Source organism: Anopheles marshallii, chromosome 2 (genome assembly GCF_943734725.1).
Source record: "Anopheles marshallii chromosome 2, idAnoMarsDA_429_01, whole genome shotgun sequence".
Classification (NCBI taxonomy): Eukaryota; Metazoa; Arthropoda; class Insecta; order Diptera; family Culicidae; genus Anopheles; species Anopheles marshallii.
Genome location: NC_071326.1, coordinates 29105980 through 29121180, shown reverse-complemented (window position 1 = coordinate 29121180; position 15201 = coordinate 29105980). Strand labels below are relative to the sequence as shown.

At 45.0% G+C, this 15201-nt stretch overlaps 7 protein-coding genes across 7 annotated transcripts; 4 read left to right on the top strand and 3 right to left on the bottom strand.

Annotated features, from left to right (window-relative positions):
* Positions 1-1497: 1497 nt before the first annotated feature.
* LOC128709205 (uncharacterized) lies at positions 1498-2039 on the top strand. Its single transcript, XM_053804189.1, has 3 exons — positions 1498-1649; positions 1712-1842; positions 1915-2039. Exons 1-3 carry the CDS (start codon positions 1498-1500, stop codon positions 2037-2039), a joined length of 408 nt encoding a protein of 135 aa, XP_053660164.1.
* Positions 2040-2593: 554 nt separating this feature from the next.
* LOC128717823 (uncharacterized) lies at positions 2594-3319 on the top strand. The gene is made up of 3 exons (XM_053811496.1): positions 2594-2919; positions 3032-3132; positions 3198-3319. Exons 1-3 carry the CDS (start codon positions 2594-2596, stop codon positions 3317-3319), a joined length of 549 nt encoding a protein of 182 aa, XP_053667471.1.
* A 1024-nt stretch (positions 3320-4343) lies between these two features.
* LOC128709202 (ras-interacting protein RIP3-like) lies at positions 4344-5105 on the bottom strand (the record flags this gene model as incomplete). The annotated part of the gene is given in 3 exon segments (XM_053804186.1): positions 4344-4860; positions 4937-5072; positions 5075-5105. Coding segments are annotated over 3 exon segments (684 nt in total), but the record flags the coding sequence as incomplete, so codon positions are not given.
* A 548-nt stretch (positions 5106-5653) lies between these two features.
* LOC128717822 (uncharacterized) lies at positions 5654-9038 on the bottom strand. The gene is made up of 4 exons (XM_053811495.1): positions 9007-9038; positions 7416-7483; positions 6454-6616; positions 5654-6386 (listed from the first exon to the last, which is right to left on the bottom strand). Exons 1-4 carry the CDS (start codon positions 9036-9038, stop codon positions 5654-5656), a joined length of 996 nt encoding a protein of 331 aa, XP_053667470.1.
* A 1336-nt stretch (positions 9039-10374) lies between these two features.
* LOC128709209 (uncharacterized) lies at positions 10375-11506 on the top strand. The gene is made up of 3 exons (XM_053804192.1): positions 10375-10547; positions 10624-10763; positions 11376-11506. The coding sequence occupies exons 1-3, from the start codon at positions 10375-10377 to the stop codon at positions 11504-11506; spliced, it is 444 nt and encodes a 147-aa protein (XP_053660167.1).
* Positions 11507-12052: 546 nt separating this feature from the next.
* Positions 12053-12534, top strand: LOC128708234 (endocuticle structural glycoprotein SgAbd-5-like). Its single transcript, XM_053803194.1, has 2 exons — positions 12053-12192; positions 12279-12534. The coding sequence occupies exons 1-2, from the start codon at positions 12053-12055 to the stop codon at positions 12532-12534; spliced, it is 396 nt and encodes a 131-aa protein (XP_053659169.1).
* A 2107-nt stretch (positions 12535-14641) lies between these two features.
* On the bottom strand, positions 14642-15201 carry LOC128719560 (larval cuticle protein 65Ag1-like). The gene is made up of 2 exons (XM_053813186.1): positions 15032-15201; positions 14642-14882 (listed from the first exon to the last, which is right to left on the bottom strand). The coding sequence occupies exons 1-2, from the start codon at positions 15199-15201 to the stop codon at positions 14642-14644; spliced, it is 411 nt and encodes a 136-aa protein (XP_053669161.1).

Here is a 15201-nt window from a genome sequence, read left to right as displayed (position 1 = left end):
AGTGGTCCTGTTTGTTTTTCCAACCATTTTCTTATCCAACCCAAAACGTTTCACGAGTGGCGAAAACCCAACATTGCAGAAATGGCCTGCCGGATGCCTCGAGGCACGTCGTTCGCCCGCTTTTGGCCGGGTGTTTGTATGTTTTTCGGACGAAATGATGAGGTGTGTTTCGGGGTTTCGCTCCATTCCAAAAAACCGTACCACCCGAAATTTCCATTGAGTTTTCCATTGACCAATGGTGAGCACGAACGGAGTCCGTGGTGCGTGTGTGTTCACCCTCCCAGTCCCGGTTCTGCCTGTGGGTTTCGAGAACTTTGGGGCTTTGTTTATTTCCTGTCTAAATTAAAATGAAAACCAAACCGATTCCGAAAAACCCCGACCGCACCGCTCAGATGCGTTTGAGTTTTCCTCTTTTAAAATTTCGAAAACCCAATCGTGTTTGTGCTTTCAATTTGTACCATCGGCTAACTTGGGCAACCCGTTTGCGATGCTCGTCCCGCCGTCTCGCTTTTTGGCAGTTCTGTTCTGCTAGCAGCGAGCATAATTTTAATTCTAAACACCCCAGTCCCGTTTGAATGATTTAACCGTTCGGCTTATGCTGTTGCTAAAGGATTGGAGAGTAGAAAAAAAAACCGAATTCCCTCAGCAGGAAGTAACACGTCTGGGAGACACGAACAGCTGCCGTGTGTGTGTGTGTGTGCGTCCTATTGATTGGTTATTGATCGAGCCGGCAGGCATTGTGCAACAGTGCTGAAGGGTTGCGCTACCCTGTCCTGTGGCCCTGCGGCACAGAAAACCCCGAACATGTCATATGCAAAGGATTCCCGGTACGCGGATGCATGCATAAATCGAATTAACCTCGCGCGAGTGAGCCACCATGCGGTTCCGCATCCTTGAGGGTCGGGCAAAGGATTAGAAACCCCGTCAGCAAATGGGGTGATGCACAGCCGCTGCATCCGTTGGCGGGGTTTTGTTTTGCCTGTCTGCGTGCATGACAGCTGCGCAATGGGACCAATAAGGCATCGCATCACGCTAGGGACATAATATTCTGACTGGAAATTATCTCTCATTACCACTGTTCGTTCACCGTACCTGACCTACATTTGCAACGCGTCGTGTTGATGGTTAATTATTATGAATGTTATCCAACTGTTTGCAGAGTTCCTTTTTTTAACCGAAAATCCAAAACTTTCCTCATTCAATTCCAGCGGTAAGTACTCTATTTCCAGAAATTCCCCACAAAGCGTCATCGATTTCGTCCAGTATCCAACTCATGGACGTGTCTGGCATTCGAACTTCTTTTTTCTTGAATTCCTATCAAACCTAGCTTGTGGTCAACATCTCTTGAAAATCCCCCTCCCATCAAGATGTTGGCAACCACTTGAAGCGGTGTTTATAAAACACTTCAACCGATCAAGCCGTCCCATCACTCGGAAGCGGGTTGTCTTCGCAGTTAAATCAGCGTCGACTTTAGCAGCCACCAAAAAAAAAAACACCATGAAGCAGCAACATCGAACCGCAGCAGGCGTTGGTTTTCTTTGCTGCCTCACGTTCGCACTGACGTTGGGTGCACCACAGCAGGCTGGTACGATCGAGAAACACGATCCCGATGACATACGTACGATCGTGACGGATCTTCTCGCGACTGGGTAAGATTATGCGCATGAATCGCCAATCCCGTGCGAATATTAACTTCCGCAATCATTTCCAGCATCAGCATCTATTTGGACGAGCATCAAATCCGTTTCATTAAAGGCGACACGGAGAACTTGCTGCTGGAGAACTTTCTTTTCGCCACCGAAGATGGGTTTCTGTTCACACTAAGCACCGAGAAAGCGTTTGGTAAGAGTAGCTTATGCAGCTTTATAGTGATGTATTATTACTCATTCCTTTAAATATTCCTCCACTTCACAGACAAAAGCTACAAGCCGAAGGTAGTCTCCTATTTCGATCCCAGCGAAGATGACGCGCAGAAAGTTCTTCTGTCACTGCTGGGCGGAGGACGCATTAAGACTTTAACAGTTCAAAAAGCGCGATGACGCAACGCGTTACGTTTGAGGCCCGCTCTATCTCCCATATCTTTAAGCCTGTTGGAAGCAAATCATAATCAAGTATTATAATAAATTCACCAAACCACAAACACACACGCACCCTCATATGGCCTTTTCCACCATCCATGTTGCATTCTTCTGTGGACGTACGAAAAAAAAACCAGTTTCTGTTAGCTCTTTTGCATAGCCTTGTTTCCAGCCTGAGAAGAAACTAAAAAACCATCTTGTAGGAGTTAAACATTCGAGTAGGGAATTTCATACCAAACAATTATTTCCGCTGAATATCATGACCAGCCACGCTAGATGCGATTTGATAACGCTGATTCTTTGCCGGAACTGACGGGATTCATAAATTCCCCACACACGAACGTACACGATCACATACGATCGCGACACGTGTGTAATAGTCGTCGTAGGACTAGCTTCAAGTTCAACCCCTTTACATACCAACCGTAACTATGCAACGGAGCGCCTAGCAATTCCGTTGCCTTAAATAACACTTCACGCCGTAGCTGATCAATCAGTACCACGGTTCGGTCGTGATGTATCGTTGGCAGATATTAGCGCTACTGCTGTTGTCTATAGGCGGTGTCATTAGTATGACACTGGGCCGTGTGTTTCAGGTGTTTTCTGTACCCTTGGAAACGGTGGACGTCGGTGGTTACTGTGATCGATTAGAGAGCCAACTGGAGGTGTCCGATTCGTCGATCATTTTGCTACAAATTGGACGACCGAGTAAGGCATACGAGGTGATATCGGGGAACAGGAATGTAACGAAGGCTACTAGCTGTGAGTTCCTGGACGATGGTGACGATACCGGGGAAGATTCCAAAGCAACGGATCTTATTGTGAAACAAATTCACGACAGGTAATGTGTGTGTGTGTGTGTGTGTGTGTGTGTGTGTGTGTGTGTGTGTGTGTGTGTGTGAGGAACTCGTCCACTTGTTCAACCTTACCACTGACTATTAACTACTTCATAGTGTTGTCGCCGTAAAAAGACATCGCATCGTAGAGTACATAACCCTGCTCACAGCGGACGGCGAATATCTGTTGACCCTTGAACGTACCGGTGACTTCGAAGGTAACGCTGCGGGCTGAAAGATATCGTCCCTATTTTCTTAATCTCTTTGCTTCGCTCCCGTACAGAACCGATTGTTTTCGAACCAAAGTTCGGTGGCGTTAGTGCGAAGGAGAAGCTTCTCCTTTCGCTCGTCGGTGGTGGCAGCGGTGGCCGCATTAAGAGTTTGGAACGAGTAAAAAAATCCTAGTCCTCTTCACGTTCACATCAAAGATGGGTGACATTGGGGGCTCTGGCTCCGAAGCTATCGGTGTACCTGGAACCCGGGTCTAATCTTCATCTAATCCCGTCCGACCAAAACCGACCAAACACCCCCACCGAAAGACAAACAAATCCAATTATAATTTATTACAAGCAGCGATAACATATAGCCGTACACTTTCAAGATGGCGTGGGGCAAGAAGAAGGCTTAAATCGTCACATCGGCACTGAGGAAGGATCTACTCAATCTAACCCCATCTTTCTCCACCCATTCAGCGTCGGTTAACTTCGAATAAATATTAGCCCACGCTAAAAACCGACCTCACCCGCACACGCACGCTGGTCCGAAGCGTACCAAAAAGTCGCAACATTGAACCGAAAGTATTGCTTGCCCAGGCTTTTTAACCTTTATCATTCACGGTCGAGCCTTTCTACCGCCTGCTACTACCTTCCATCTCTAATCACATTCGACCCGAGTGTGAAGAATCACCGAACCCATTCCTCATCCAATATCAACCACACAGGTTGGTCCGATTTTGGGAACGTCTTGCAAGGGGGGGCGTGGGGCAAAAGGAAACTCCGGAAGTAAGCCGTTCCTCAGTGCGGGCCGGATACTCCGGAAGCGTCGGAATCTTCGAAGTAAACTTAATTGAATGAAATTAATAATAATAAATTTATTCGTGACTAAACTAACTTGACCGTACTTTAAATTTATCATCCTGTGAACAGGAAATCTCGACCGAAGAACCTTTTGCTACCCTCGCAAAATTTCTGAAGGGGAGTGTAAGTTTGGAGTCCGTTGTATGATAAGAGCGAAGCATCGTCAACATGACGTTGAGCAGCATTTCGCTGAACTTAAGTGATGTAAGAAAGAAGGGAAATAAAGAGCTACAGCAGCGGTCTGGTCAGAATCACTCACAGTATGTGTTTTATTTTGACATCCATGGTAAAAACCTCGCTAAAGTGGTGACTGTCCCATTAAAGACAAAGCGAAAGTCCAGTCCTCTTTTCATCTATCCCACTAGTGAAAGCAATGCGGCTTGTTTCGGATTAATTCGATTGCCTCCTCCAATGCCGAGACAGGGTTGTTCCGTTGCATTACCACCATCGTCAGTACTACCGGTTTGGTCAGTCGGTGTATCCACATTTTGACACGGATTTTCTTCGACTCCGGAAGGTTCTGGATCGCCACTGAAACGTGTACCTAATCCTTCACTGCTGCTGGCGGGAGCTTTGGGATATTCGGTATTTGGTTGCTGTTGTGGCGTTGCCCCCATATGTTGATACTGCTGCGGATACTGCTGCTGTTGTTGCTGTGGTTGTTGATATTGTTGTTGCTGTTGTGGTTGTTGATATTGTTGTTGCAGCTGTGGTTGTTGTTGCTGTTGTAGGTATGGTTGTAGTTGTGGCTGCTGTGGTTGTTGCTGCTGTGGTTGGCCAAAGTTAAACGGGAACCCCGTTGGCACACCTAGACCAAACCCTCCTATTGGGGATTGTGCTCCAACACCTCCTGCTAAGAAGAACTGTGGTCTACACATAGGCAAAGTGGAGAGTTAAGAAAAAAACAATATGAGAATTTTGCTATGCTCCATCACTAAATACACACCTTGCCGAGGCTGAGTAGAGATTCGCTGCTACCGTAAAACACACAGCAAGTACCATCAACCGTACCGTAGTCGCCATGGTGAATCGTTCGCGATCGTAATGCAACTGAGCCCGGCCACCGGATGGAGATCTTTTTATGCTCCCACGTTTGCATGAAAAAAGCAATAAAAATCCCAACCAATTCATGGGTTGTTCCTCCCGTTTAGCGTCGTTAAGAGCTTAACATTTGGTATGATTAATATACAGGTTTTTGTGCCTCTTCTTTTGACTGATTCTTATATTTTTTCGATAGGAAAAATTTAATCAAAAATATAATTTTGCATTAAATTTTACAAAATAATACTCCAAAAGCGATACATACATCATTATCGTCCTAATTGAATATCGATTCCTACACTCAGCGCACCTACATTTACATCCCCACCTGTAATCTTATCGTGTGCGGTTTTTTTTTGTCACGCTTTGTTTCACACATCGACAACACCTCGCCGTGTGTGAGAGAATAAGATGTTTTCCGGTTTCGGAACCGGTTCCACGAAACGTCCCTCTTCAGCGGCAATTCGTGCGAGTCGAAATAAATTGATTGATATCGATGAACACGGCGCAGTAGCAAACCAGACATGGTTTGCAAAAGAACACCGAAACATAGCTTCACCTTAGTTTATTAACAAAAACAGCCCACATTTCTTCATCCCCGTATACACACACACACACATACTTAGCCCACGAGAGATAGCAACACTTTACTATCGATTCGATTCCCAAGACCACTTTCCTCTTCTGGTGGTTCCGTAGTACCTTCCTCTGGTGGATGTTCTGTAATGTCCGAACCTGCCCAGCTGGACGGTTGTGTGCCCGTTTCCCCAGTCGGGACACTCGTTGGAACCGTTGTGGTGTAATACGGAGCAGGCCGTACAGTGCTAACGGCCGTGAAGCGATCATCACCACTGGGTGGAAAATAAAAATCATTCCCTCGTGGACGAACCGTCGTGATGGTTGTGGTGCTGGTGGGAATGGTCGCTGCTGGAAGTTGGTTGGGACTCTGGTAAGGTCGTTGCCATTGGTTGAATTGATTTATCTGCTGCAGTGTAGGAAATATAAGACCGAGAGGATTCGATGGACGTTCTTCCTGATATGGACGTTTCGCCACATCCTGCCCGGATGAAGACGTTCCATCACTGTTCGTTGACCAGGCGCCCTTCCTATCTGCGCTGATTATCTTCACCGCAGTGTATTGGGGTGTGTCGTTGGTACGCTCCTGTACATTAAACTGGGAAACCGTCGGTACAACCTCCGGTGGACGATTTTCCATTGTAACACAGTTGAACAACCGTTGCAAACCAGAGGCACGTATCGTTGCACCACAAGACAGTCCACCCATCCTGGTCACCGGAGGTAGCGCCGTCGTTCGCTGTGCCAAGCGCAACTTCACCACCGGTTCCAGTTGAGATCTGCAACAGACAAACACGGGACACGCTCAAAACCACCTTCTAGTCGTACTCCTTTCCCATCACCTACCGCACAGCAACGACCGATCGGAGTATACCGTCCACGGTAGCCGCATGATCGGCACCTGCAACACGATCCAGCGAACCGTACACCACGACCAACCAGCAACTGGTGGCAGCGAGTAGCTTCCTCAACTTCACGCTCATGACTACAACGGAAGGTACGGCTGAAGCTTCGATGAACCGGACCAATCCGTCCGGTTGCAAAACATTATGATCACCAACACGATCACCAACCGTGCTAGACTCAAACACAGCAACAGGCAAGAGCAAAAAAGGACAACAATCTTCAAAACCCATCTCGTACTGCTACGTCAAACTGAAATTCCCCCGTCTATTTCAACGCGCCACAGCTCGCCACAGCATTTGGTGGCAAGAAAAACAAAAGCCTCATCTCGCAAAAGCATCGCGATGAAGATCGATCGAGAGCATGATCGGCTCGGTAGGTGGCACAAAAAAACCCCCCCCGGGCAATCTGGCAACAACCTGCCCAGGGTTCCCCCTTCTGAAGAGGACTTTGCGACTCGTTCTGAAGTGTGTTTGTATGCTATTTTTTCTCACTCATTTAACAATCATCATGCGCTCATCATGCCGACATGCCCTTACGCTACGCATTAACTGCCCCATGCTAAGCTTTAATTCACATCTCACTACCCTGCGCCCGGTACAGCATCACTTGAACCAACGTGACCTTCACCAACAAAAAGGCTGGTGAAGGATTCCGGTTTACTGCTTCCATTCTCTCGCTTCCCCTCCGGAAAGATCACAGCTCTTAAATGGGACAACCACAACATTCATCCGATGCGCTAAGATCAAATCTGGACCACGACGGGTTCCATCACCACGGCCCTACTAGCCCTAGGTCAAAAGTTGCTGACCACTGGGACCATCGAAAAGTCCCACGGCAACGATTAGCAGTGGGGTCTTAATTGGCTCATGAGATGTAATGATGATGCTGCAGTTCAATTTCACCCAAAACAAAACGGGATGCTGTCGACGGCACGCGCAAGAGTGTCAAGATCAAATCTGTAACACAATCGCTGAGTCAACCTCACCGGGCCAACACACCCCTAAAACCCCGGTAGACAGCCTGACGGGACTGGCTGCATTTGCCGGGTGACCAGTTTCAGGCAACGGACTCCACCGCAACCACCCCACCAACAACCCTTCGTCCCGGACTGTCCAGCTGGTTCTACCGGTTATCGGATAGGGATGGTACGGGGGCAACTGGTTTTACGGGTCCACCAAACACACCGATGCGCACGGTTCTCTGCTTATGCGGTGCGATTATTTATTCAGAATAAACACAAAAGGGAGACAGCACCAGAAACGCTCCCGAAAGTCCGAAAAAAAAACTGGTTGGATCACTTTTGATCGCGTTGCTGAATGTAGAACTAAGGTGTATTTCCTTTTTTTTTGTAGGGGATAACGTGAACCCAAACGCATTTCTACACAGATTCGTACCGGTTCATTCATGCTGTGTTGTTAATATTGCACAAAACGATCTAAAAACAACGAATGAGCTTTCGGGGTAAAACCACCGAAACAGGTCATAAGTGGAGTTGTATCACAAGAGCTAAATCGATACAGTTCGATCGATTCGATCAGTGATTTTAAGTGAACGTGAAAATAGTCTACAGGTTAAACTATCTTCACAATGTGTGTTATGCATAAAACGTAAAAGTAATTAAACGAACTGTGAAACAGATTGAATGACGCACATTGAATGGCTTGTAACGCAGGTTGAACTGTCGTGTAACGCAGGTTGAACTGTCGCGTAACGCAAGTTGAACGAAATGTAACGTAGGTGAAGCGAAGTACCCGTTGAATGTAGGAGCATTTAGTGAATGACTTGGAACGGTAAGGTGAGCGAACTATATGAACGAGCAAAAGTATATGAGAGACAAAAGAACGCAAGAGCTGTACCGTTCGTTCAGTTCCTCCCAAAGAACGAACTGATCCGCTCTAGTTCGTACAAAACGAATGATTGAATCCAACCCGATTCTCAAGTCAACCGTAGTCAGAATCGAAGATCATTAGTCACGGATGTTCCTAACCAACGTTGGGATGTCTTTTACATTGGTATTCTAATCTGCTACGGAGCAACCATTTGTAAGACCCTTCTGATGTAACATGATGAAATCACCCTTGAAAACGAGCCGTACATCAGTATGCCCTCAGGCTGATTAAGCAGAGCTGCTCCCACATATCATCTTGCGATGAGCGCATAACAAGACACTTCTGCTTTCTCACACACGCGAAAGCCGTTAGACGAACGTTCTATGGTCGGTGAACTTTCCAAACATCCCGCCGTCTTTGGGACGATCAACGGACAGCGGCGTCCCTGTGTACGGTGATGAATATTTATATTCCTTGCCGAACAATTGGACGGTTTGGACGGTTTGGAATTCGCGGCGCGTACCCACTTAGAATGACTGATGAAATATCTCGTCTGTGTGAGCGATCGCTTTGATGGGGATCCGTCCGGATCAGCTCTTGGAGCATTAGAGCCAACTCGGAAACAGCGCGTAAAGCGTTGGGCTAGCAGATGAGGGTGACATACTTTTGCCGTTTCCCGGGTGCTGTAGCTTTCATGACTGTGAACTTGGAACTATAGTTACCGAATAAACGAGCACCTGCAGCGGTTTTTTCAAACGCCAGAACGACGAAAACGAAAGTAAATGCGCAAAGGCTCGAACAAAAATTGACCAACAAACCACTCCAAGATAAACATCACCAGTGCTTGATACGTTTGCGCCACCTGCACCTGCAAGGTGATCGGAGGTGTGTATATTGACGTAATATTTGACAACACTTTAAATTCTACTGCAGCGGTAGGTGTTAATTGAGCGGCTTCGGGAAGAAAAATTGAAGCAATGAAGGAACGAAAAAAGTGAACAATTTCTAGAAGATCTACACCCATGCACTGATTCGGTTTCGTAACGGAGTACGAGCACGAGTTTCGGATAAGGCTTGCGAATCGCCATAAATTCTGCTCTCTGTGTGTGGAATTTTCTTCTTATCGCTAGGGCTATCTTCAAACTGGTTTTTGCATCAGCAACAATTAAACGCATTGACGTAAATCTGCTTTCTTTAATCCTGTTTTCGGGAACTTTTCTCGCACTGCTCAAGTAGCGCTCCTTCTTCAGCTGGATGGTACTTCAAGGTTTGCGTCTTCAGTGTGTGGCACATGAACGTTAGCAAGCTTCGGACCGCGCTGTACCGTACAGTGGGACAATGTTACTTCCTCATTTAGCAAAATGTTTTGCTCACAGCACAAAACAAATGAGCACAAATTTACCAACTCCCCTCAACTTAAAAGACAAGCTGCCTAACCTTCAGCGCTGTAATAATTCTATCGACTCCTTGTAAACACCCATTACCAATTGAACTGCATCCACGCCAAACGCGCCCATTGTGCTACGTTTACCTTGATCTTATAGCAAAAAATAAAGTAGATGACGATCAAAGCTACACTTAAAAAAAAAATTATGTGATCAGTTCCAACCGCAAATATGCGCGTCTTTTAATTTAATGCAACGCATCGCATTGACTCCATTCAGCAGAGATCGCCTTCCGCCTATCTGGAAGAAGATCTAATAGTTCCGCGCACACACGGCAAAAAAAGCATCTCTACCCGTCTTGTGGCAGAAACGCCAAGCAGGGCGATGGCCCTCGCCAAAAAAAAAATCTCTCTTTTTTACGGTTAAGATTCATCATAAAGAACGCGAAGTAGAAGAAGCTCAAATTCGAACAGGTTGTCGCACCACCGCGATGTCCCGTCACGTGGCAAATCGATTCCTAAACCCGATTACCATTCGCATGCTCGGTTTTCGGGGGGTTCTGCCCATTTTCGGTGAATGAAGAATATAAAATTCGTACCACCGCTGCCTACCGTACTCATTGGTGCGGTGTCGTTAGAACGGTCAACATGAAGCTCCACGGTGGCAAGTACGTCGGTACCGGTGCGGTGATTGGTCTCGTGCTGGTTGGTGTTTTCCTCGCCCAGCTAGAACCGTGCAGTGCGTTCTACACCGTGAAACAGGTCGTGACGGAACGGATCTCCAACCAGACGGAGTTTGTGAACAACGTGCTAAGTGATGAGTGAGCGATCATGAGCGATCTGGCCGCCGTACCAATGTGCTGACTGGATGGTTTTTTTGTTTACTTTTCCTCGCAGATTGCCACTGAAGATTGTGGAGTTTTCGCAGTACGTGTACGATTGGGATCGTGATACGCTGAAAGTGAATGGAAAGTGGGTTCTCAACTCACCGAACGACGATTACTTGTACTTTGTGGAGTTTACCGAAAAAATTGACAGTAAGTACAACACTGATCCACCATTGAAGTTGTAATAATGTTAGATAAAGAGCTTTGCATTGAAGAACATTTAGTTTCCTTGAATTATTTTCATATTTGTAGATGCTTATTGTGTTTATTTGCCAAAATGTTGATTGTTTTATTCATTGCTTTATGTTCTTTCCTCATGAATTGCACAGTTTAACTAATTTTTCGTTTTTAATAACATGAAATACTCCCCTTACTAAATGTTCAACGTTATCTAAAGATTCATTTCCATAAAAAATGTTAAATTAATTGAAAGATTTCTAATTTTCCAACGCCTCTCTCATTCCTATGAATGGTTTCAATTGAACCCTTCGAAAAATTTCAAACTCATTTTGAAAAGGTTTCAAATCATGAAATGTTTCACGTTTCACTCATTTCGAATTTCGATTGCACTTCGAAAAGCTCTGCGGATTGCATACCTCAAGGAGCGTTTTTATCGTTTTCCTTGTGAACTAAAATCGAAATCATTGTGTTTTAATTTTAAATATGAAAAAATGGTTTCTAATTGTTAATTATTGACTAACACACCTTTCACACCTAATATTTATTCTTTTCTTAACTTTTACTTCCCAATTTCGCTTTCAGAAACGACGGGCTTCAAGGAGATTCTGAATAATTTACATTCGAAGCAACTTATCACCGACATTAAACGTGTCGAGCGAGTGAAACCACAAGCTTTCCACTTTGAAAAAACTTTTTACTTTGGCAAAAAATAGTTTAAAAACAAATCATCCCACCATAACAGCAGCATGACATTGCCAATACAGTCCCGGCCGTGTTGTTCTATGATTTGAACAATAAATAAAACCACATTTTCTATACAAAATCAATGATTATTTATGTTGAATAGTTGACATATTGCAAACATTTTCCCGCAAACAAAAAAAAAGGATACGTCCTTCGCTTGTTTTGGCTTGTTTTGGACATGCTTTAGATGCAATATCATAATCCCTTTTTAGACAGATGACAACTTTTGCAAATGCAAATGCAATCCGTCTGCAACGCTGCGCGTAGCATACGGGCGCATTTGTCAACAATTCTGATTAATAGCTGTTCATTACCACCAAAATGGATACTTATACAGCACACATTCGATCCGTCGATCTCTAATCTCCATTGAAGGAGATGCAACCAAAACCAACCACCCAAAACACACACCCCGTCCGATTTGACCGTAAAATTTCTGCTATAAAAGTTCCCGGTGCTAACGTTCAACTTGTCAGTATTTGGTAAAAGATTCGCCAGAGCAAACGCCCACCAAAATGCAGCTGCACGTGACGGCTTTGGTTGCAGTAGCAGCGTTGATTGGCACCACCGGGGCAGCTCCTGTTGATCCCGTAGCCACACCGTACATCGTGCAGTACGAGAACAACAATGCACAGAACGAAGGATACAGCTTTGAGTAAGTCAAACCGTCGGCCGGAAGCAACCGCAGCTACGGCAGTGGTGAAAACGCGATCCATCCTTTTTGCTTTTCCCCACGCGTAGATTCGAACTGAGTGACGAGCAGCGTCGGAAGGAGGAAGGTACGCTTCGGTACAGCAAGGACGACGAAGGTAAAGACGTACAGTTTGTTGCCGTCCAAGGACGCTACTCGTACGTCGGTGACGATGGCCGTACCTACTGGGTGGAGTATATCGCAGACGAGAATGGATATCGCGCCCGGATGGGCACCGGCGACTATGATACCGATCGCAAGCTAGACTTCTCCAGCAGCGATCGCAAGAATCGCCCCGTCGCTTAGCTTCACCGCGTACCCATCCGAGTGGATGCATTGATTAATGGATGGAAATTTGCGCCATCCCGCAATAAACAAAAAAGTAGCCAAACGAAAAGAAAGAATAAAAACGTTTCTTTGTGTGATGTTTAAATCATTAATTTTGCGCATCGGCATTGATCATCGCTCATGCTTATCGTTGGTTGCCGGTGGGAACGGTGTCCAGTATGACGACGTTTTACATATGGAAAAAAAGTAGTATAGCACTTCCTGCATTGGGTGGAAACTATCCTCAAAAATACGCATTTACATATTTTATGACATTATTATCCTAATGAACAAACGATCATAAAATAGGTTAACAATCCGGCAAGGTTATTTACGTATTAATTAAAAAAATTTAATATTGCATTGAAGCATGCAACAAAGTTCGCTAGAATCCATGATTAACACTAGAACCACCGGATCCGTCCTTTTGACTGGAACGCTTCATTTCAAACATTTTTAATTTTGTAAGTTAAAAAATTCGTCCGTAGTTTATAAACGTTTAGAACGCTTGGAAGTTTTATTGTTAAGTTATTTTAATGTTGTAAGTAATTACGATAATCATTCCGCAAATAGAACCTTAGTTAACGTGGCCAAAAACAAAAATGATAGCATTTGAATAAGCTTTTTCTTGGCCTTAGCTATCATAGGTCACTCCATTTCGCCCTCGAAACTCTTTGTCTTTTTGCCGTAACGACCTACTAGGTCTAGGCCGGCCATTTCTGGCATACTAGAATTATTTTACAAAGTAGCCGGATAGTCTTTTCTTGGTACGGGTGATTGGTCCGGATGGGATTCTGGACCGGTCCTGCCGTTTGAAGACTGGTGCCGATACCGTATATACCACCGGACCATCCCTCGAACCTATTGAATATGATAATCTGTGCATATGAAGAGTTTTAACAAGTAAAACTTCTGCCGTCCGGAGTGATGCAAACGGCAGGTTTGTCAACAAATTCTCAATAGCAGTTGAGTTTACCAGCAGTTCAACAATTTAGCTGGAAAAAATCACTGATTTTTTTAAGCCATTGTATATGGCTTTCTTCCAATGGTATGAAACTTTGCAATCTTTCTAGAAAAGAGGAAAAACGGGGAACTGGGACATTATTTTGATTTGGCTATCTTCCGAACTCGTAATAACTGAAGAAGACAAAATTTACTTTATCGTTATTTTCTTCTAATTTCATGCGAATAAATTTCAAACGCTGATCTATTATCATTTTATGATAAATATATAGTTATATAATATATATAATTTATATTATTTGCATAATATAGAATCCGTTAAGGTATTTTTTTAAATTTCGGATGCTCACTTTCTCGATTCAATTTTCCCGAAAATTGTTCACTACAAAGCACAATTAAAACGACCAAAATAAACATGCAAAGTGGTTTGCTTAATGATTTTTTTTTCGAGTAAGTCGCTCATATGAATCTTCAATGGAGAGTTGTTCAAATAATGAAACGTTTCTCAAGAGATTTGTGAATCATCAAAGATTCATATATCCTCCAATACTTAATGGCAATGCTCAACGAGGAATGAATCATTACAGACAAGTAAAACCTCGAAAATCCTTTCAGGAATGTTCGGAATATTCAGGGTATTTTATTTAGTTAAAAGATTCATTTCAATTCAAGAATTTGAAGAAATTTTATTTTCAGTTTCCTTTTCCTTCTTCCGCATAACTCATATCCTATGAAGTCCTTAAAGTGGGAATAAATGAATATCGAGATAAAATCATCTCTCGTTCATCCTCGATCATTGTCAAATAATAAACACAGCAGCTACATTTTCCTACACTTCGTTTATTTGAGCTTCCTTAACATTTTTCCTAAGGAACACACAAAGCATCGTATTTACATCGACCATCCTCCTTAAGCCTAGAAATAGAATGCCACTGACTTTGCATGCGCACCGGCATGCGGGGGTTGTGCTTCCTGTGTGCGCAGGTAGGTGTTTGTGTGAGTATGTGCTGTGTCTGTGTCCCTGCAGACATCCTGCCGAGCGCGAGGTGAGAGGTGCATTTCTGATGGCAGTTCAGCCCCGGTTTCGCTGAACGGCCCGAAACAGGTCCTCCCGACCCTTTTTCTAAGCGCTGGTTACGGGCGTTTCCTGTCCCGGTTGAATTCCACCCGTTGGACCGGTGCCGACCTTCGGATGGTAACCGTTCTCATCGGCGGTATAGTTCACCCAGTACGTCTGCCCATCGGGGCCAACGAACGAGTACGAACCCTGCACGAACAACGCCTTCACGTCCTTGCCCTCCGCATCCTTCACGTCCCGGTAGGTACCGACTTCCGAACGGATCTGTCCATCGCTCAGCTCGTAACTGTACAGAACGGCAGAAGAAGGGAGAGAAAATGGCATCCTTATTATCACGCTTCTTGGTTATTGGGCACACACAGACAGCGCACGGACACTTCCTCAACCGACGCAATGGCAGTCCCTTTGCCGCGACACCTTTCACACACCACTTACTTGAACCTGTAACCATCCGGTCCATTGTTTTCGCTGTAATATTTCAACGTTTCCACATTGTTGGACCCACCGGCGCCTGCTCCGGCCTGCTGGGGGGCCGGTGCCGACAACACAACACGTCCTGCCAGCAGGACACAGCACACACTAGCGAACACCACGAACTGCTTCAT